Here is a 20,345-nt window from a genome sequence, read left to right on the forward strand (position 1 = left end):
GCTCCAGCTTGGTCAGCTCAGTGGGGTCCAAGTCCCACTACCTTCACCCCCACTCTGGCAACAGGCCCCCTAGAAGTATTTTCCCAACCTTCAGAGGCCTCTTATTTCTGGACATTCCCACCCCCACACGCCATCAGCAGAGACTCCCAGCTCTAACACCACCAGTACCCTTGGCCCTTGCCTCCCACCTTAAACCCATCACAGACTAGGGGCGAGTTGTGGGGCAGGGAGAGAGACAGAGCTGGCAAAGAACGAAGTAGGGTCAGGTCATGGGAGAAGAGGCAAGGTCAGCTGAGGAAAGAAAGAAGGACAAGTCATCACCAAGGGGCAGGGGGCAGCCAGGGCACTACGGGGAAAACTGACCCCATTTCTTGGTGACATTTGTTAGGGCCCGGCGGGACAGAGTTGAGTCAGCCACCGCCCCCCATGCCAGAGCAGACAGGGCCCTATTGTCTCCACCAAAATTCCTTCTTTCAAGGAAGAAGAGGCGCATTGTCCAGCCCCTCACCCAGCTCTGGCCTATGGAGGTTGAAAAGGGGCTCACTAAATGCCCTCCCTGACCCCTTAGCCCCGTCATCTAGCCTGGGGGTGGCAGGCGCATTCCATTCATGAGGCTGGGGCACAAACCACTGGAGCCCTGGGCTCAGTCCCCCAATCTTAGGCTGGGACAGGAAGAGAATTGTCCTCAGCAGGAAAGAACCCACAGAGAATCAGGAACCCACACAGAATGGGCATTGAGAGAGCGGAAACACCAAGGGGGTCCCACCCCAGACCAGGCATCCGGGCACCCAGGCCTTGGGCTCTCCATCCCCACCCTCTTTGGGGAGCCAGGTCCCCCTCACCTGGAAATAAGCCAAGCCACACTGAGGAAATGGAACTTTATTTCCATAAATATAAGGTAATACCCATTCAAGGGTAGTTAAAAGAGGGGCTGGGGCCTCAAAGAAACTGGGCTCCCAGGGGGTACCCCAACACTAAACATAGGGACTGGGGGATCCCCAAACCTGAGATGGGCCTTGCAGGCCACAGATATTCCCCAACACTGACACTTCAAGAATGGAACTATCCCCATAGGGGAGCCTCAGAACCCCACTCTCATGGGTCATCCTTCTTGGGGGTTGGGAGGGCTGACGACAGGGGAGTTCAGAGGAAAAAGGAACGTGGAGAGAACAGAAGCTAAAAATGTCCTGAGTGGCCTGGAAGGAGACCCCTGTGGTGGGCAGGGGCTGGGTTCTCCTCCTGTACAGCAAGAGATGGAGGAGCAGACACAAGTTAAAAAATTGGTTTCTCACTTCCCAGCCTCAGCCTTGGGAGGATGGGAGAGCATGGAGCACCCCCCCAATGAAGACATGAGGTGGGGGAGACCAGGATTTGTCATTCATGGAGCAGAGGAGGGAGGTCCTGGGAGCCCTGGTTGGTGGGGGCAGTGTGGGAGCAATGATGTGGTCACAGGCACAAAAGAGCCTGGCATCTGCTTTCCAAGGCCACCACTTGGTCTCTGGGCCAGGGAGTTCCTGGGGGATCCCTGGGGACGTCCTCAGGAGAGCCAGGGTTCAATGCAGGTCTCATAAAGGGTGCGGTTGGAGTGCCAGGCTGTGTGGGCAATCCCAGCCATTGGACACCTCACTATGGCCCCTCGGGCCAATAGAGTCTTCAACCCAAAAGAATCCCGCAGATAAACCTTCAAGTTGGGTGAAGGGGCATGGAAGAAAGACACAGGGAGAGACAAAGTGAGTTCCTGCTGGTGTCCCGGGCCCCCTCCCCACAGAGTGAACCTTTCAGCTCATGGCTCAGTGGCAGGGAGGTCTACAGACTGAGGGGGGACAGGGCATGAAGACAGGAAGAAATCCCAGGGACTCACCAGTTGCTCCTCCATCTCTAAGACCGTCTCATTTGCATCATAGAAACCAAAGAAGCTACAAAGAGAAGGGGGGGGGGTGTTATCAGGAGAGCTGGAGAAAAATCAAGGTGGGCTAGGGTCCTTTAGGAACTCACCACCTGTTGGGGAGACTCTAGGCAGCAGTGGGGGACACTCAAAATATTTAACTGGACATCATGTACCTCATGAGATGATGCACTGAGGACACAGCATCACTTCTGCCAAATTCCCATCAAAATGCATAACCTGAATCTAAGCATGGGAAAATAGCTGGCCCATTGGCTTTCGAAAATGTCAATGTCACAGACAAAGACTGAGGAAGTATTCCAGATAAGGGGCTAAAGAGATATGATGACTAAATACAATATGATCCTGGGTTGGATCTTGCATTGGATTTGTTTTTTTTCCTAAAAACACAATTGGAAAAATGTGAAGCAGTTCTATAGAGTACCAAATCAATGTTAATTTCCTGGTTTTGATAACTGTATTGTGAATATGTAAAACAGTGTCCTGTATATAGGAGATATATACTAACATACTGAGGTGTTAGGGGTAAAGAGACATTATGTCTATAACCTACTCTCAAATGGTACACACACACACACACACACACACACACACACAGTATAGAGAGTGCCAAAAAACTGTATACACATTTTAAGAAAGGAAAAAAACTGTATGAAAATTGTAGTACTCAATATATAGTCATGTTTGACTTCTGGAATTACAAGAGGTGCTCACAGTGACTACCATCAGCATCCAGACACTTCTGATTATGACGAACTACTGCTTGAGCATACACAATATCTCTTAGAATGGTAAAATGTTAACATTTGGGAACTCTAGATGGAGAGTATACAAGATCGCGTTGTACTACTTTGGTAACTTCTTAAGTGTGAAATTATTTCAAAATAAAAAGGTCTTCAAATCTGTTTAATCAATATTTGACTGGCATGGGCACTGAGTGGCCGCTGGCCATGAATAACTGAACAGATGCTAATAGTGGTAAGTCCAATGGGCTACAGAAGCCACTGCACTAGTTTTAGAGCATCAACAAAGGCTTCCCAGCGATGACCTTGAACTAGGGAAGTTCTGTCCCAGGCAAATGGAGCAGTACGAGCAAAGGCAGAGGTGAGGCACAGCTGTGCACATGGGGGAGCTGAGCTGGAGCCCGGAGGCAGTGTTGAACAGCTGGGTTTCATAAGGTGTAAGAGAGCAGTAGGGACACACAGACCTGGATTTGAGCTCCAGCACTGCCATACATGCCCCACTGTGTGCAGCTGAGGATGTTACTTATCCTCTTTGTCCTATATAATAAATACTTCCTTTGTAAAGAGGAAGTAAAACCAGGTGGTCAAGTCAGGTAGCCTGACTTCTCCACTTACCAACTCTCTGAATGTAGGCAAATTATTTAATCTCTTCACACCTGAGTTTGCTAATATGTCAAAAGAGGATAATAGTAATCACCCACAGGGTTGTGGGAAGTAAATGAGTTTTATTTGAAAAGTACTTAGAATAGTGTCTTGGAACATAAAAGGTGCTACAACTGTGAGCTATTACTATCTCCATAGGGTTGTTGTAGATCTGAAATGAAATATAAATAAATCCCATCTCTTACTATAAGGGACGTTGCTCCTTCCCAAAACCCTCTGATGCCTTCCCATTTCACATAGAATAAAAAGCCAAGGGGCGTGGCTGCTAGGGGCTGAGGGGAGGCAGGGATGTGGAGTTAGTATTAATGGGTATGGAGTTTCAGTTCAGAAAGAAAACAGTAAGTTCTGCAGATGGATGGCGGTGATGGTTACACAATATGAATGTACTTAATGCCACTGGACTGTACATTTAAAAATGGTAAATTTCTTGTTGTGTGTATTTTAGATTAAAAAAAAAAAATCAAGGACCTTACTTTGCCCTACAAAGGCTCCACATAACTGGCTCCCTGCAACCTCTCTCAGCCTCTCCTACCATCTCCCCAGCTCCCCGCACTCTAGTCACACTGGCCTCCTTCTTCCTCCCACCTGCCCCAGGGCCTATGCAGGTGCTGCTCCTTCTCCCTGGGTCATTCTTTCTCCAGGTCGTTGCACAACTCCTTCCCTCATTTCCTTCAGTCTCTGGTCAAACGGCAACTCTTCCAGGAGAACTTCTCTGACCACTTCTAAAATGGGCTCCAGTCATCCTCTAACCCCTTCCCTGCCTTGTTTTATCACTACCCGATATGTATACTTCCGTGTATTGTCTGTCGCCCCCACTAGATGTAAGCTTACGTAACATCGGGGACTTCTCTTTCATTTACAGCTGCATCCCCAGGGCCCAGAGCAGGGCCATGGCACATAGTGCTCAGTGAGTTTTGAGTGACTAAAGCAGACCAGGTGACATTTCAGGTCACTCGTGCTGATTTGTAACACGTATATAGAGCCATGGAGCATGGGTCTTCCTTAGGAATTGGATGAAAGGGGTAAGTAAGTGTGGAGGCCATCACAGCAGCCCAGGGGAGTAGAAGAGGTGATAGGAAATGTGATAAAATGGCCTGGAACTATCTCCATGTATCATACCAATGTCAGTTTCCTGGTTTTGACATTGTGCTATAGTTACCTAGGATGCGACCACCGGGGAAACTGGGTGAAGGGTACGCAGGACCTCTCTAAACCATCTTTGCAATTTCCTTTGAATCCACAATTATTTCAAAGTTCAAATTTTTACAAAACGGAGATGACAGGGATGGAAAGGGAGTAGAGTCAGCAGGACTTAGTGACTAGCTAGACACAAGGGGTTGGGGGATGACTCCCAGGTTTTAGCCTTGGGTGACAGGATAAGTGGAGGGTGGGGACCATTAACTGAACAGTGGGACCAGTTTTAGGCAAGAGGTGAAGATTGGTGGAGGTTAGGGGCTATCCTTAGCCAATCTTCAGGCCACACAGTCCCTTATTACCTGGACTGCCAGGGGGTAATAACACCATCATCAGGACCCCCGATCAGCACAAGACGGCCCACTCGAAGAAAGTTCTTCCGCCATGCTGCAGGTTGCAAAGAAGAGAGCCTGATTCAGTCACAGGGTTCAGGCCAAGTCGGAGAGGGGAACATAGGGGATCAGAAAAGCAGAAATGGGACCCAAGTAGGAGCCTGGGTTCTCACCAGTGGCATTGGGATGGTCTCTTTCCCCGTTGATCAGGGCCAGAAAGCTGCTGGCATTGAGATACAAGTCATCATGGTGGGGGTCTGGGTACAAAGAGCATTTAGAAAGATAGTCAGAGAAGCAGGGAAAGGAGGCAAGACCGGAGACAGAAGACCAATCAGGAGGCTACAGTAATAGACAAGGTGAATAGGAATATAATGTAGCAATGATAATAACTGTAAACATGCTAGCGAACACCTTTATCTAGCATCTACAATGAGCCAGGTACTGTTCAAAGTACATTACATTCATTAATTTATTTAATCCTCACAGCCACTCTATAAGGTAAGTGCTATATTATTACTTTACAGATGAGGAAAACTGAATCACAGGAAAGTTAAGTAACACCCAAAGTCACCTAGCAGGGTCAGGCTTCAAAACCAAGTACTCTGGACCCAGCATCTGCCGTCTGAAAAACTACACTAGCTATTTGCATACTGTAACCTGTGGGCCAAATGCAGTCACTGCTAGATTCTGTAGTTTTATTGGAACACAGACACATTCATTTACACATGGTGTATGGCTGCTTTCACACTAGTATGCCGGAACTGAATAGTTGGGACAGAGACTATATGGCCTAAAACTATTTACTACCTGGCCCTTTAAAGAAAAAGTTTTCTGGGGCCGGCCCAGCGGTTAAGAGCTGGCTTGGGAAGCCAGCTCTAAGCAGCAGGGCCCTGATTCAGATCCCACATGAGGGCCAGTGACACTGCCCTCTACAGCTAAGATGCTGAACAACAGCTCAACCTGGAGCTGGGCTGCTGAGAGTCGCCGGCGACAGCGTAGGCTGCAGGCGTAGGCTGCGGCCCCTGCTGCAGCCCCTGCTGCAGTGGGCTGCCATAAGCTACCGAGTGGCTGGCAGCCAGTGTGAGCGGCCAGCAGCCACCATGAGCAGCCGTCCAGAGACGGGCGACTGATCGGCCTCACCTAAGAAGAGCACAATGATCACAATACCAACATGGGCCAGTGAAGCAACGTCTTCCACAACTAAACTGAAGAACAAAAGGACAGCAGCTTGTCTGTTCCCCTTTCCCGATTCCACAACGCTGTTCCCCTCCCCCAATTCACCAATAAAATCTTTAAAAAAAAGAAAAAAGAAAAAGTTTTCCAACCCCAAAGTGCACCAGACTGTACTTTCTAAGACAATAAGTGATACTCATAAAGCATTCTGAACAGTGCCTGTTCACACAGTAAATGCTCAATAAATATGTTATCATCATTATTGTTGCTGTTATGGCAGACAGGGGAAGCAGCAGGCCCCACCCTCCAGAGTACCCTCTCTACGGAGGCCCAGTTTAGCATCCCCTACTCACCATGCCAGTAGTTGCATATGGAGAATTCCTGGCCCCAGGGGCTATAGCAGATCCTATAGAGGTTAGATCTCATGGAGGTAGGGAAGAGCCACTTCAAGTAGTCCGTGTCTGGCAAGAGAACAGTAGTGCCAAGGGGACCCAAACCTTTGTGCCCCCCCCCAAATTCAGGGCCCCTATGAAGCCCACAGTACCCCCTCACCTCCATACTGCCCCATCTGTGGAGAGGAGAGAGAGATGAAAGAATCCACATTGTGCTCATCCATCACAGACAGTAATGCCCGGCATACCAGGCCCCCTGTAGGCAGAACACCGCAATGTACAAAAAAGAAGACAGGCCCAAAGAATGCTGGCCCACCCTGTGGTAAAAGGTCTCACATCATGTTAAGTGACAGAGCCAGAATTAGATTCTGGGTTTTCTGACTCTAACTCTAGTTACTGCCCCACTATCTCTTAGGTCCAAGAATCATGGGATGGGGAATGGGGAAAGAAGGGGCATTAGTGCAGGGAGCCTCCCTCCCATTGAGGACACACACAGAGGTGAGACCCAGGTGCTGAGGGAAGTCAGAAAAGGATGGCTCAGGCACCAGAGCCCTTGCTGGAGCAATGCGATTCAGAAAAGGGGACACGGGAAGTGTCCCTCATACAAGGATCCCGCTGCAGATAGTGCTGAGGAGTTTGGTGAGGGGCACGCACCTACCCTGTGAGTAGCAGATGAGATGCACCCCTTGAGGGGCCTTTGCCATGATAGGGGCCACAGCCTCTCGGAACCCTTGCACCTGTTCCCACAGTGGCCGCAAGCTCTCTCTCCCATCGAAGAGATCGAGCACTGTCACCACAGTCCCAGGGTGTGTCTGTGGGAAGGGGGCAATGCTGCAACCGGATGGAGTATGAAGTCCTTCCACACCACCCCCTGGCCAGAGCCCACATGCCCACTGTGCCCTGTTAGAATCAGGGATCTCATCCGCCACCCAACTCGCTCCATGCCAGCACCAGCTCCCGAGGAACTGGGCAAGCCGAGAGTGGCAGTTTTCAGTTCCGTATTCTCCCTCCCCAAACACTGTAGAGGCCTCCAACGCCCCGCAGCTAGGGGTTCCCTGCCAGACCTCGTTGATGTATTCCAGTAGGTGGCGGAAGCTGTATGAGCTGTCAAACAGCCCGTGCACCACGATGACCGGCTTGTAGGAAGCGCGATGGTGTGCGGGGACTGCAGGCAGCAGCAGCAGCAGCAGGAAGGGCAACAGGAGCAGGAAACCAGCCGAGGGGAGCCACGGCCCCCGGAGCTCCACCATGCTCTCGCCTGAGGAGGGGCGATGAGGGCCTGTGAGAGAGATGACAAATGTCCCCTCCCCTTGGAACAGACAACGGGCAATCCAGTCTCCGCCGCCCGTGCGGGGTTCTGGTCATGAACTAGCCAACTTTTAACTTACTCCAGTCATCTCCCCACCAACACACCCCGTACCATGAGGACGTCCCAACGCGCACGCGAAGCCCCGCCCCCAACTCAGCCAGGACTGGGTTCCTAGGCCCAGGATCTTCTAACGCATGACCCTGGCCATGTATGACCCGGGGTTTTGCTAGAAAGAACCCTGAGCCGCGCAGGTCCCCGGGAGAGTGCAAACTCCCACCTGGCCTGGCTCCGAGAGCCTCGCTCCACCCGCTGTTTACTTCTCCCTTGTCTGGAACCCACCGGGGGAAGGGAAAGGGGGTAAGGACAGCGTGCGCACGGGAATGACGGATAGGAGAGGGGCGGCTGCTCGGGGTCGCGCTCAGCCGTCACGTCCGGGGCTTTCCCTGGCAACCTTGCCAGCGTCCCCCGCAACTCAGGACTGGGACCGGAGGGGCAGTGGAACTTTCCATTGCGCCCTAGGAGCGGGGGGGAGGAACTAGGCGGAGCGATCCATTTAGACCGGTGAGGAGAGGAAGAAGCAGCAAAGAGAATAGAGAGAATAGAGAGAATAGAGAGAAAGCCTTTCTAGGCCCTGCTGCACCAGCGGCCCGGGGTCCGATTTCCCCACCTGGATTCGTCCCATTCTGGGGTCCGGTTCCGCAGAGGAACTCGACCTTCTCGCTCCCCAGCGGGGCGCTGGCAGCGGGGGAATGGGGAGGAGGAGGAGGAGGGGGCAGCAGTCCTTTGCACTTCGTCCATCCACCTGCTGAGGACTGGAGCCAGTCCAGGCACACCCTACCCCACCCCTGCCAGCCCGCCCCAGGTCAGCGTCTTACAACTCTTCATTCTGAAGTGCGTGTAGTGCCCTTGTCTCCACAGACGCGGAGAGTCCTCGAGGCCCTTCGAGCTAAAAGAGCAGTCTGGCCCAGTTTCTCCTGCCCTACTCTACTCAGCTCCCCATAAATGATCCACCCCCAAGGGGCGGAGGGCCCCTGAGGCAGCGCTGACTCATGTTAGTTAGTGTGGTTTCAACTAGACTTTCAACCAGAGTGACCCCCACAATCTGGTCCTTAGCAGGGAGCTCCTGTGGGAGGCTCCTTACCCAGACCCTCTACTCAGTCCAGACTTCCAAGCTCTAGGCACACTCACCTCTCCAATGTGACCCTTACCCAATACCCATGACGAATAGAGTGAAGAAATAAAATGGACTCACTATAGCCAAGCTGCTAAATTACTAAAATCAAATAGGTTTAGCTATGAAGAAACGATTCTATTCTTGTTTTAACGTAAACTTTTGAACTTTCTAGCTCCCTGTCAGTCTCTGCATATATATGCATATCTATATATATATATATATCAGACCTCCAGATAACCCTCTGATTACCCCCCTGAAGGCTAAGGAAAGAATATTCAGATATCTAGATCACCTGACATCCATTATCCAGATCACTGGTCATCTTGAGGATTACTATCTATAATAGGAACAATCCAGAGGCTAAGAATGCAAAACTGATTCTTCTCAAGAATGTACTTTTTACTATAAGAACCTTCAGCTTTTCTTTCTTCTTCAGAACAATCTGGATAATGCCTGAATTGTGTTACCAGTTTGTAAACCCTAAGAACCTTAAATAAATCTTGGTCATTTATTTCTCTCAAAGCCTCCAGACTTTTTTTGAGTTTATTGGACACCCAGGTGCCCCAGTTAAGTCTTTTACTTAACATTTAAAGATATTTCCCTTGAGAAAAGCATTTCCTGGCTTATCTGAACCCCTCTCTTTGTTCATAGGGTCTTTGCCAGTCTGAAGTCTCTTCCAGTAAAACCAATTTGAGCCCCGAGTTGTGTAGAATGAGGATGGGGGGGGGTGGAAGGTTAGGGGCTCACACAAACATAGAACCCAGAGTGACTATCCTGGGCCGCTACCTAAATCTCTGCAGCCTATAGTATTGGCCTAGGTCAGGGTCTCTGTACAGCCCTGTAGTCTCTGCTTAGACACAGAAGGGTAAAACACAGCCCTGGGGAGAGTGACTGCATCAGGGTGTGAACTGGGAAGTACTGGTCTAAAGGTGGCAGATAATAATGATTACCCGGCTGCATTTTTGCAAAAAGCCCAACTCCTGTAAGTCTGGGTAGACTGCCCATCTTCACCTCCCTTTCCCATCTATGCGCCCCCAAGGTACAACAAGCAAATAAAAAGACTGGAAATACCGATGTGCCCCCAGGTCGTCTCAGGAGGTGGCACTATGTCACGGCATGGGGGGAGGGAGGGAGAGTGGATGGGTGAGATTTAAGGAATAGGTCTGAACACAGACAGGCTCAGGAACTCTTAGAAGCCCTAAGAAACCTGATAAGCAAAGGGGGAAAGGGAATTGAGCACATCTTCCCAAACTGAGCAGCCAAAAATGAGCAGTTAATTCACCCCTTCCCTCTCCCAAAGCGCTTTAGTTCCTTCACCCTGGAAGAAGGAAGTATCTGTGCTTCCCTTAAGCTTCCTGCCTGTTCTTTCCCTTCCCGTCCCCCACCCAGGGCCGGCTTACTCTGAATTATTACAGATCCAAGCTTCCCACTTTACCTCCCCATTCACCCCAGGCCAGGGTGGCAGGTCGAGGCCATAACTCTGGGAACATTTCAGGCCATTGCAGGTCTCAACTCTGCACACAGTTCTCTCTCATACACAGTTAGCTCTCCTAAAGTGGGGAAACTAGGGCCAAGGATTTGGGGGATTCTGGGACCTGGCAGGGACTCTGAGGAAAACTGAGGAAGGAAGACCTGACTGGGGTGAACCAGCTCTGTAGGGAACTGGGGTATTGAATCCACTGAGCACCTGCTCCGTTCCTCCCACAATCTAATCACTACAGCCAGCCTTGGAGGGGAAGACTCTAGAGAGTTCTCTCTCCCTCCTTCCCTTCCTTAGTCCCACCTCCCTTGCCTGGTCTTTCTTGCCTCCCTGTTTCCATGACAACTCCAAGGGAGCCCAAACTGGGGGCTTGAATGCTGGGGTGAGAGGAGGAGAGACGAGTGGGGGGGACGTCTGAAGTGCTTCCCCTCCCTCGCCTCTGTCCCTTTAAGCTGTCCCCCCTCCCTGCTCGCCCTCCGCCCCCCGCCGCTGTCTTCTCTTCATCTCCTGCGCTGCTGCTGGCTGCGCAATCTGTGCACCCAGACTCCGGCGCCTGCCGGGGACCCCAACTCCAGCTTAAGGACCCTGTCCCAGCAAGACCACAGGCATGTCATCGGAAAAGTCAGGTAAAAAACCACAACAAAACCTCCCACCCTCTCTACGGTCTCCTGACTCTTCCCCCAACCCTGGGTTCCAACCCCCTCCCTCACCCGTCCCTAGCAGGTTGTTCCCTTCTATCCAGTTCTCAGCACCCCCCCCCAAGCCCCCCTCCTCTTACCATATCCCTCCCTTCTCTTCCTTTCCTCCTTCCAGTTTCAGCCTCTGCCTCCTGCCAACAACATGGGCAGCGGGTGGTGGTGGGGTGGGAGGTGGGTTGGGGGGAGGTTGAGGTAGTGAGGGAAGTGCAAGAGTGGCTTAGCAGGTACTGCAGGGTAGCATCATTGGAAGTGACAGATGGACAGGTGACACTGGCTGGCATGGAGATATCTAGGGGGGAAATATGAAGACATGATCAGATGGGGGTTGTCAGGGGAGTAAAATCCAGCAGGCCCTTCTTTACCAGCCCTAAAAGAAGTACTGAGATTCCCAGAGAGTCTAGGGCAACCCCTCCCCCACTGAAGGCATTGCAAAGTGGAACATGTCACCCTACATATGTTTATACAACTGTTGAAATGAGCGCATGCTAACACAGTGCTGCATGTCTACCCATGTGCACACGCAGGACTAGCTCAGACGCCAAGGAGGACAGGAGATTGGGTCTGCTGGTAAGAGCTGTGTGCACCTTGCTGAAGAAGGGAGACGAGCAGAGTTGTGACCTCAAAACTAGATTGAAAGACAGAAATAGGGGCACAGATGGCCTAGATACAACCTCTCTGCTGCCCCAAGAATGAGAGATGGCTTCTCACCCATCTCCTCTCTGTTTCTCCCATTATCTTTCTCCACCCCTGACCCTCTATTTCTCCCATACCCTTCCGTATCTCATCTCTTATCTCTCCCTGTACCCTCTTCTCTGCTCATCGCCCCCAGGCCTTCCGGACTCAGTCCCTCACACTTCTCCACCACCCTACAATGCTCCCCAGCCGCCAGCCGAACCCCCTGCCCCGCCCCCACAGGCAGTCCCCTCCTCGCACCATCACCACCACCACCACTACCACCAGTCTGGCACAGCCACCCTCCCGCGTTTAGGGGCTGGCGGCCTGGCTTCCACCGGGGCCACTGCTCAGCGCGGTCCCTCGTTCTCTGCCACTCTGCCGCGGCCCCCACACCACGCCCCTCCCGGCCCGGCCTCCGGGGCGCCCCCACCCGGCTGTGCTACCTTGCCCCGCATGCCACCCGACCCTTACCTGCAGGAGACTCGCTTCGAGGGCCCACTGCCCCCGCCGCCGCCTGCTGCCGCCGCTCCGCCCCCGCCGGCGCCCTCTCACACTGCCCAGGCCCCGGGCTTCGTGGTGCCTACGCACACCGGGGCGGTAGGCACGCTGCCTCTGGGGGGCTACGTGGCCCCTGGCTACCCCTTGCAGCTGCAGCCTTGCACTGCCTACGTGCCGGTCTACCCGGTGAGCACGGTGAGTACCGGGAGGACACGGGCCTAAGAGGAAGGGGAGGGCACAGTGGAGCAGTCCCCTGAAATTGGGGACATCTGGGGGCTGGTGGGATAGAGAAACAGGGCCAGGGGACCGGGCTGTGTTGGTGGAGGTGGGGGTAGGGTTAAGACCTAGAGAAAGGAGGAACTAGGGAAAGGCCTAGGAATGGGGACGGGGTTCTGGCAGTCACTTGGGGTCCGAGATCATGGCCTGGGAGGGGGAACAGAGCAGATGAGGGAGAAGAAACCTGGGACCGAGTGAGTGGGGGAAGGAGGACAGGTAGATAAGAAACAAGGCCTGAAGCGAGGCCAGGACTCACTGGGCGCCGGTGGGGCCATACCTTAAGGGAGGGAGCGTGGAGACACCTGAGAATATAAGGTTAATGACAGCAACGAGGGGAGGAGAGGGACCCAGGTGGAATTTATGGGTGTTCTGGAAGGGCAGTGGATGATCAGGCTCTCTGAGAAGCAACCATGCTTTAAAAACCGCTCTCTGCTTGGGACATTGTGGGGCTCAGAGGGTCGGGGTAACTTCCTCTTCCCTCCTCCCCCGACTTTCCTTCCACAGACCTATGCTGGCGGGACCCCGGGGGGAACGGGAGTAACCTCCACGCTCCCCGCGCCGCCCCAGGGCCCAGGGCTAGCCCTGCTGGAGCCGAGGCGCCCGCCGCACGACTACATGCCGATCGCGGTGCTGACCACCATCTGCTGCTTCTGGCCTACAGGCATCATCGCCATCTTCAAGGCAGTGCAGGTGCGGACGGGAGGGTTGGGAATGAGGCTCACTCGAGTTTTCTTATTCCCTGGGAGTGCTGGACGTTCTGGAGAGCATTTTAGAGGGAGGCTGAGGCATGCAGCTCTCTGATACGCTTTTCCCCACCCCTCCCCTGCAGGTGCGCACCGCCTTGGCCCGCGGAGACATAGTGTCGGCCGAGATTGCTTCACGCGAGGCCCGGAACTTTTCCTTCATCTCCCTGGCGGTGGGCATCGCAGCCATGGTGCTTTGTACCATCCTCACGGTAGTCATCATCATTGCTGCGCAGCACCACGAGAACTACTGGGATCCGTAAGGACGCCCCCGGCCCATCCCCACCCTGCGCCCCTCGACCTCCCAAGAGCGTTCTGCAGTCACGCCGCAGATTCAATGGGCGCCCTGCACACCCGCCCCTGGAGCTATCGGACTTCGATACATCCTAAACTCGGCTTCCACGGAACCTCTCGCCTTGCGAGCACGCTCCGAATCCAGTTCCTCAGGAACCCCGCCAAACCCCACACCCCAAAGGACGCCGCTTCCCTGGATCCCAGCCAAATGCCGGGCCCCCAGTCTCTCCAGACCCCCATCCCTTCTAAATGCAGCGCCCCCAGCGGAGATCCGTGGGTCTCTGCTTGGCAGCGTGGAGACTGGTCCCCCAAACCCCGCCTCCTCTATAGGCTCCGCCCAGGCTTTGACAAACCCCGCCTCCAGGTCGGCAGGCTCCGCCTTCTTTTCTTCCTCGCGGGGTGATTCAATCCGGTGATTGGGTTTGTGGCGCTAGGCTGCGCTCCCAGACCAACAGACTCCTCCCCTTCCCCCCGCTCGAGGACCGAGCCCCAGGGTAACCACGCCCCCAAGCTCACTCCAGTTTTTGCTTGTAGTTTCGCATCTCCTACTCCCCGGTGTCCCCTGATTTTCTTGCTAATCCCAGAACCTCTATTTTTTGTTTTTTGGAATGAGATTTGGGAGGTTCCCAGTTTAGGACCCTCTACCCTGGGATGAAGGTTACGACCCCGTTCTCTGTAAATACTTCTTTCCACCTCTCCCAATCCCTGGGCAGCCAGGCAGTAGGGAACCCAGGGTTCTGACCTCCCAATGTTGGGAGGAAGCCGCCCGCTCCCCGCTCTCCTGGACATTCCCCACTTTGTTCTGATCTGTGTGTGTGCGTGTGCAGTGTGTGTGTGTGTGTGTGTGTGTGTGTGTGTGTGTGAATTTCTGAAAGACTATATTAAAGAGTCTAAGTGGATTTATTACCCACAATTCGGAAGACTGCAGCCTTGCAGAGACCCTGCTCTTTCGGTTCCCCCTTCCAACTCCCCTGATTTCCTCTGGGGTGTGGTGGTGAGGGGAGAAAACTGACAGAGACAAAATTGGGAGGAAAAAGATTTCCAAGACACCAGAGAGACAGACACAAATATGGGGGAGGGTTCCCTGGGATCCAACCTGGGAAGGCTTCGGGGTCCATTCTCAGTGGGGATTTCTTTCCTCAGCACACCTTTTCCACTCCCTGGACTTAGGCTTAGGGCTTTGGCGAGGGAAGATGTACAAAGAGACCCAGAGATCTAGCTCTACAACTCCAGGAAGTCAGGAGGAAAGAAGAGGGCAGAGCATTCTGAAGAAGTTAGTCAGAAACAGGGTGGCAGGGGAAATGCTAGCTACTCCCAGCTGTTCCTGCCTGTGGGCCGGAGGGTGGCAGACAACTTGAATTAGAGCTCCAAGTGGTGTGTTGTACCAGTAGAGGGAAGGCAAAGGGAGCAGGGAGCTGTAGGAGCCTGTCTCATTCTACTCCAGCTGCTATAACAAAAATGCCAACAGAAATTTATTTCTGTGGCTTACAAACAACAGAAATTTATTTCTCACAGTTCTGGAGGCTGGAAGTCTGAAATCAAGGTGCCAGCACCATCAGGTGAGGGCCTTCTTCTGATTGCTGCAACTCTTCTCATAGCATCCTCATGTGACAGAAGAGGCTAGGGAGCTCGGTGGGGTCTGTTTCATAAAAGCACAAATCCCATTCATGAGGGTTCCACCCTCATGACTTAAGCTGCTCCCACAGGCTCCACCTTCTGATACCATCAATGCTCATTAGGATGTTAACATATGAATTGGGGGGGGGGGACACAAGCATTCAGACCACAGCCCCAAGGAGGGAGTAAATAGACTCTCAAGTTCAGCTAGGGCTAGTTGCCCTTTCCTATCCTGAGGTCAGCCAGGAGGCCTCTTGTGGGGGGAGGGGCACAAATAGTGAATCTGGTATCTTCAGTTGTACACCTACAGGACAGGGACCAATCCTGAACCCATGTAGTCATACAACATGCAGACACCATGCAGGATGCTGGTGAGACATCTGCTGAGACAGCAGATGTGAACATTGACCTTATGGAGTTAATAATCTAGAACAGCAGTTCTCAACCTGTGGGTCGCGACCCTTTCAAAGGGGTCCCCACCGGGTACTCATATGTGGGCGTATCTGCATGTGGGCCTGGAGATGGATACAGCGGTGTCTCGGTTCCTAAGACCATCGAAAATACGTGTTTTCCGATGGTCTTAGGCGACCCCTGTGAAAGGTTGAGAACTGCTGATCTAGAAGGAAAACGATGCACCATGATAGGAGACTTGGGAGGAGGGTGGGATGGGGTCTGGAAATCATGGGTTCTCCTTTGGACATTTCGAGTTGAATGGGCCTTCCTCACCAAACTTCTTGAGAACAGAATTCACATTTGCAACGTCTACTTCCTCACAACCTACTCATTTCCCCCCTTAGCTAGGGAGTATTGCCACAGGTGTGTTTGGGTCTGTCTTTCTTTCATACCCACTCTTTCTTAACCCTTTGAACAATGCTTTCACTCCCTGCTTTGCTGAAGCTGCTCTCTCAAATAGTACCCAATGACCAGAAATTACCAGGAGCCAAAATAAATGGCATTCTCACTGTACTCTGCCTCCCTGACCCTGGATTCCTCACTCCACCAGAGTTCAGGGACATGTTATCCCTTCACCCTCTATCTCCACACACACGCTTCTAATCATCTCCCTCCCCCCTTGTTTTTTCTCCTCCTTTCCCCTAAGTGCCTGTCTCTGGACTTTTCCTTTCTTTGAGACTTTCCCTTGAAAATCTCATCCACTCCAAACTGAAACATCATTTCTAATGCTTCTCAGCTATAGACTGAAAGTTTGTGTTCCCCTGAAATTCATATGTTGAAGCCTGATCCCCAGTGTGATGGTGAGCCTTTGGGCGGTGCTTAGGTCATGAGGGTGGACTGTCATGAAAGGGATTAGTGCCCTTATAAAAGAGACCCCAGAGAACTCCCTTGGCCCTTCCCCCCATAGGAGGACATAGCTAGATGACAGCCACCTATGCACCAGAAGTGGCCCTCACCAGACACCAAAATCTGCTAGTGTCTTGATCTTGGACTTCCCAGCCCCCAGAACTGTGAGAAATACATTTCTATTGTTTATAAGCCCCCAGTTTATGGCATTGTGTTACAGCAGCCTGAGCTAAGATATTATCCATATAGACATTGTTCCAGGGCCTGTCGAACATATCCACATGGGCCATGCTGCTGGTCCTCTAAACTCAGCAGGTTTCAAATCAAACTGATGAAATGCTGCCAAAACCCTGCTTCCCTGTCTCTGTGAATGGCACCATTTTCCCAGAGCACCCTTATCTGAAAACTTGATGCCTCCTCCATCTCCCTCCTGTGTTTACTTTTGGTGTGCTGTCAAGCACAGTCAATTCTACCATCACAGTATTTTTTTTTTAAGATTTTATTGGGGAATTGGGGAAGGGAAACAGAATAGTTGTTGACCTTTTGTTCTTCAGTCTAGTTGTGGAGGACGTTGCTTCACTGGCCCATGTTGGTATTGTGATCACTGCATTCTTCCCAGCTGAGGCAGTCAGTTGCCGGCCATTGGACGGCCACTCACGGTGGCTGCCAGCCACTCATGGTAGCTCACAGCAGCCCACTGCAGCCTACGCAGTCACTGGCAACTCAAGGCAGCCCAGCTCCAGGTCAAGCTGTTGTTCACCATCTTAGCTGTAGAGGGTGCAGCATCACTGACCCTCATGTGGTATCTGAACCCAGAGCCCTGCTGCTCAAGGCTGGCGTCCAAAGCCAACTCCTAAGCAATGCCCCATTCGGCCGGCCTCATCACAGTATCTTTTGAATCTAACATTTCCCCAGTCCTTGCTGGAAAAATGACTTCATCTAGAATTATTGCAGCAGTTTCCCTAACAGGTTTCCCTACTTCCTACTCTCTCTACTCCAAGTCTGCCTCGACACTGCTGTCAGGTTATCCTCCCTGGTCCTCCCCTGACAGTGCTCAAAGGGGCCTTCAAGATTCCCTATGGCTTACTCAATTGTTTACAAAATTTGAATCTGCCCTTCAACCCCTCGCATAGTTTGAAATCATCCAGCTTTCTCTCTTCAACCTGATCTCCAACCAAACTAAATTACTCATCATTTCCATCTTTAGGTCTTTGCCTGGCTCTTCTCAAATCTTAGACCTCTTTCTTCAATCTCTGCCTATTATAAACCAAATCATTTGCTTCTCATCATGTGTTTTAGACCCGATCTAAGCCTGTGCTCAGGATGCTCTTCCCCACTTCACATCTGCTTCTCCGCTTGGCCAAAACTGACCTTCATTCAAGGCTCAGATCAGTTCATCCCCTCACTCCAGCAAGAAGGAATCTCTCTCTCCTACAGGTTGGACTAGAGCAGTGGGTCTCTAAACAGAGCCCCAGGCATTCCTTGGAGCAATGATTCTTAGCCCTGGCTACATATCGGAGTCATCTGGGGAGCATTTAAAAATCCCAAAGCCCCAGTTGCATCTAGACCAATTAAATCAGAATCTCTGGGGGTGGTACTCAGACATCAATATTTTTTAAGACATCCCCAGATGATTCCCATGGGCAGCCAAAACTGCAAATCACAGGTTTAGAGGCACTTCAGGGGCCACCAAGGAGTAGGGGAGAGCCACAAGGTGTAGCTTCAACCAGGGAGGAGGGGAGAAGCCAAAAGGTGTGGCATCAACCAGAGTAACTTTCTTTTTCTTTTTTTTAAAGATTTTTATTGGGGAATTGGGGAAGGGGAACATTGTGATTTTCCAGGACCCATCAGCTCCAAGTCAAGTTGTTTTCCTTCAGTCTTAGTTGTGGAGGGCGCAAGCTCAGCTCTAAGTCCAGTCACCACTTTCAATCTAGTTGAGGGGAAGCGGTGGCAGCTCACTGTCCCATGTGGGAATCAAACCAGCGACCCTGTTGCTCAAAGCTCATGCTCTTAACCAATTGAGCCACTTGGACAGCCCCCAGAGTAACTTTCTTAGAGGAAGGTATCTGGGTCTAAAACCTACCCATTATTCATGTTATCTGCATTTTTTTTTTGTCTCTGCCCACCAGAGACCTTGATGTACTCACCTTACCTTGTGAAGGTAGGAGACAAATCTGGCTCATCTCTGCTTTTCAGACCCTTATCGGATAAGACCTCTTTGAATTCAATTGAATTAAATGGAATTCAGCTGAGAAAAAAGGGACCAAAAATGATTTTTCCCAGATCTCTTCATCTCACTCAGACTCCTCCCTCAGGAGCCATATTCCACTTTCAGTCTCCTCCCACCTTACCTCCCGCCTCTGAACATGGTGCCTTTGGCTCTTGCACCCCTATCCACAAAGATTCCGTTCTCCAGCAGAGGCTCTGGCCTCCTCTAAAACCTACTTTGGAGCTCTGATTCCCCCAGGATAAAATTCTGGGTCACCACTCCCCTTCATGAAAATTCAGTACCTGCAATGAGGTTTGTCCCCTCTCCCCAACCGCTCACTCCCTGTTGCAAATCTTTCAACTTGGTTAACACCAATAACTGCCACCCTTCAAAATCTCTTCAGTCTTTTCATGTCACCCCCTCCTCCATCCAGAACCCCCATCCCCCAAATTCTTCATCCCTACCTGGACCTTTCATCCACTGACTCTCTCACTCTTCTTTGATGTTTGATCCCCTCAATTTTTCACTCCCCTCATCACCCAGCGTAGATCTCCAGGTTCAACACAATAATCACCTCTCGGCCCATGCCCTGTCTTCTTGGCCCCTGTCCTTCCAACACAGTACATCCCTGGTAAAATCCAACTCAGCTTGATCCACACTTGCACCCAACAGCTGAATGTGTCCGGGGCAAAACAAGGCCATACTGACTGGTCTCACTTCCTGGGATCCCTCAGCATGACTGTAAGCCCACATTTCCACATCAGTTCACAGTCCCAAAATCTGAGACCACGAGTTCACAAGATGACAAACCTTTCTTCTTATTTCAGTGAGAAAATAGAAACTTTCAGAAGAGAACTTCCCCATAACTCTGGCCCCAAATCTACCTGGCCAGGGCATCTCTACCATATTCACTGCCTTCCCCTTGTGATGCAGAGAAACTAACCTGTCCCCAGCCTCACCCTGTCTGTCCATTGGGATCCTGTCCCTTCTCACCAGCTCAGAAAAAGGACTCGTGAAATTATCCCCCATCTCTCCCACATAATCAATTTTCCCCTCTTTTCTAAAACATTCCCATCATCATACAATCATGCTATAATAACATAGCTTGTCTTTGAGAAAGAAAAAAACCTAGTTTGCTACTCACCTATGTAGTAAAAGCACACCATTCAGAAGAGTGGTTACCCTTTGGTGGGAGGGGAACTCTAATGGAGAGGGACACATAGGGAGCTTCAACAATAGCAGGAAGATTTGTTTTTCTTAAGATGCATGATGTTTATTTAGTTACTTTGTAATATATATGTGTCAAGTTGACAAATTTGGAACTAGACCCATCAGCAACATATGACACCGTTGATCACTCCCTTCTCCTTGAAATGCTTTCTTCACTTTAAATACTCTTTCTGGACCCAACCAAAGAAAGTCTTCCGTAGTTCCTTATTTGCTGCTCTTCATTGATAGCTCCTACTGATCTTCCAGACTCCTAAGAATTAGAGGGCCCTGGGATTCTACCCTTGACCCTCTCCTCTACCCTAATCAAAGCTCTCAAGACTAGCCCCTTACCTGGATTTCCTGCTTCCATTTTTGATGGATATAGTCTTTCCTCTATGCAGAAACCAGACTGTTTTTTGTTTGTTTGTTTGTTTGTTTGTTTTTTACAAATTTTATTGGGG

General features: G+C 51.3%; 2 protein-coding genes across 7 annotated transcripts; one reads left to right on the forward strand and one right to left on the reverse strand.

Moving 5' to 3' along the window:
* Window positions 1-24: 24 nt before the first annotated feature.
* Window positions 25-8,713, reverse strand: PPT2 (palmitoyl-protein thioesterase 2). 6 transcript variants are annotated; one of them, XM_019626727.1, is made up of 9 exons: window positions 8,588-8,713; window positions 7,468-7,682; window positions 7,062-7,215; window positions 6,564-6,659; window positions 6,365-6,472; window positions 5,012-5,095; window positions 4,809-4,893; window positions 1,862-1,916; window positions 25-291 (listed from the first exon to the last, which is right to left on the reverse strand). In XM_019626727.1, the coding sequence occupies exons 1-9, from the start codon at window positions 8,595-8,597 to the stop codon at window positions 268-270; spliced, it is 831 nt and encodes a 276-aa protein (XP_019482272.1). In that variant the 5' UTR covers window positions 8,598-8,713; the 3' UTR covers window positions 25-267. The 6 variants fall into 6 exon arrangements, with proteins under 6 accessions (XP_019482272.1, XP_019482267.1, XP_019482268.1 ...); XM_019626722.1 differs by lacking the exon at window positions 25-291 and adding an exon at window positions 865-1,681 and having other exon boundaries at window positions 8,588-8,705; XM_019626723.1 differs by lacking the exon at window positions 25-291 and adding an exon at window positions 865-1,681 and having other exon boundaries at window positions 7,468-7,661; window positions 8,588-8,704.
* Window positions 8,714-10,681: 1,968 nt separating this feature from the next.
* Window positions 10,682-14,470, forward strand: PRRT1 (proline rich transmembrane protein 1). Its single transcript, XM_019626620.1, has 4 exons — window positions 10,682-10,992; window positions 11,894-12,432; window positions 13,018-13,203; window positions 13,343-14,470. The coding sequence occupies exons 1-4, from the start codon at window positions 10,974-10,976 to the stop codon at window positions 13,517-13,519; spliced, it is 921 nt and encodes a 306-aa protein (XP_019482165.1). The 5' UTR covers window positions 10,682-10,973; the 3' UTR covers window positions 13,520-14,470.
* The last annotated feature ends 5,875 nt before the right edge of the window (window positions 14,471-20,345 follow it).

The sequence above is a fragment of the Hipposideros armiger genome, unplaced genomic scaffold, assembly GCF_001890085.2.
Source record: "Hipposideros armiger isolate ML-2016 unplaced genomic scaffold, ASM189008v1 scaffold_687, whole genome shotgun sequence".
Taxonomy (NCBI): Eukaryota; Metazoa; Chordata; class Mammalia; order Chiroptera; family Hipposideridae; genus Hipposideros; species Hipposideros armiger.

Bases quoted from the DNA above. Each gene is read 5' to 3' on its own strand.
- PPT2 (XM_019626722.1), bottom strand. The intron at 7,216-7,467 runs GTCTGGCAGGGA...CCCTTCCCACAG, and splicing joins TACTGGAATACATCAACGAG to ACACACCCTGGGACTGTGGT. The intron at 4,894-5,011 runs GTGAGAACCCAG...TGCAACCTGCAG, and splicing joins AGACCATCCCAATGCCACTG to CATGGCGGAAGAACTTTCTT.
- PRRT1 (XM_019626620.1), top strand. The intron at 12,433-13,017 runs GTGAGTACCGGG...TTCCTTCCACAG, and splicing joins CGGTCTACCCGGTGAGCACG to ACCTATGCTGGCGGGACCCC. The intron at 13,204-13,342 runs GTGCGGACGGGA...CCTCCCCTGCAG, and splicing joins CCATCTTCAAGGCAGTGCAG to GTGCGCACCGCCTTGGCCCG.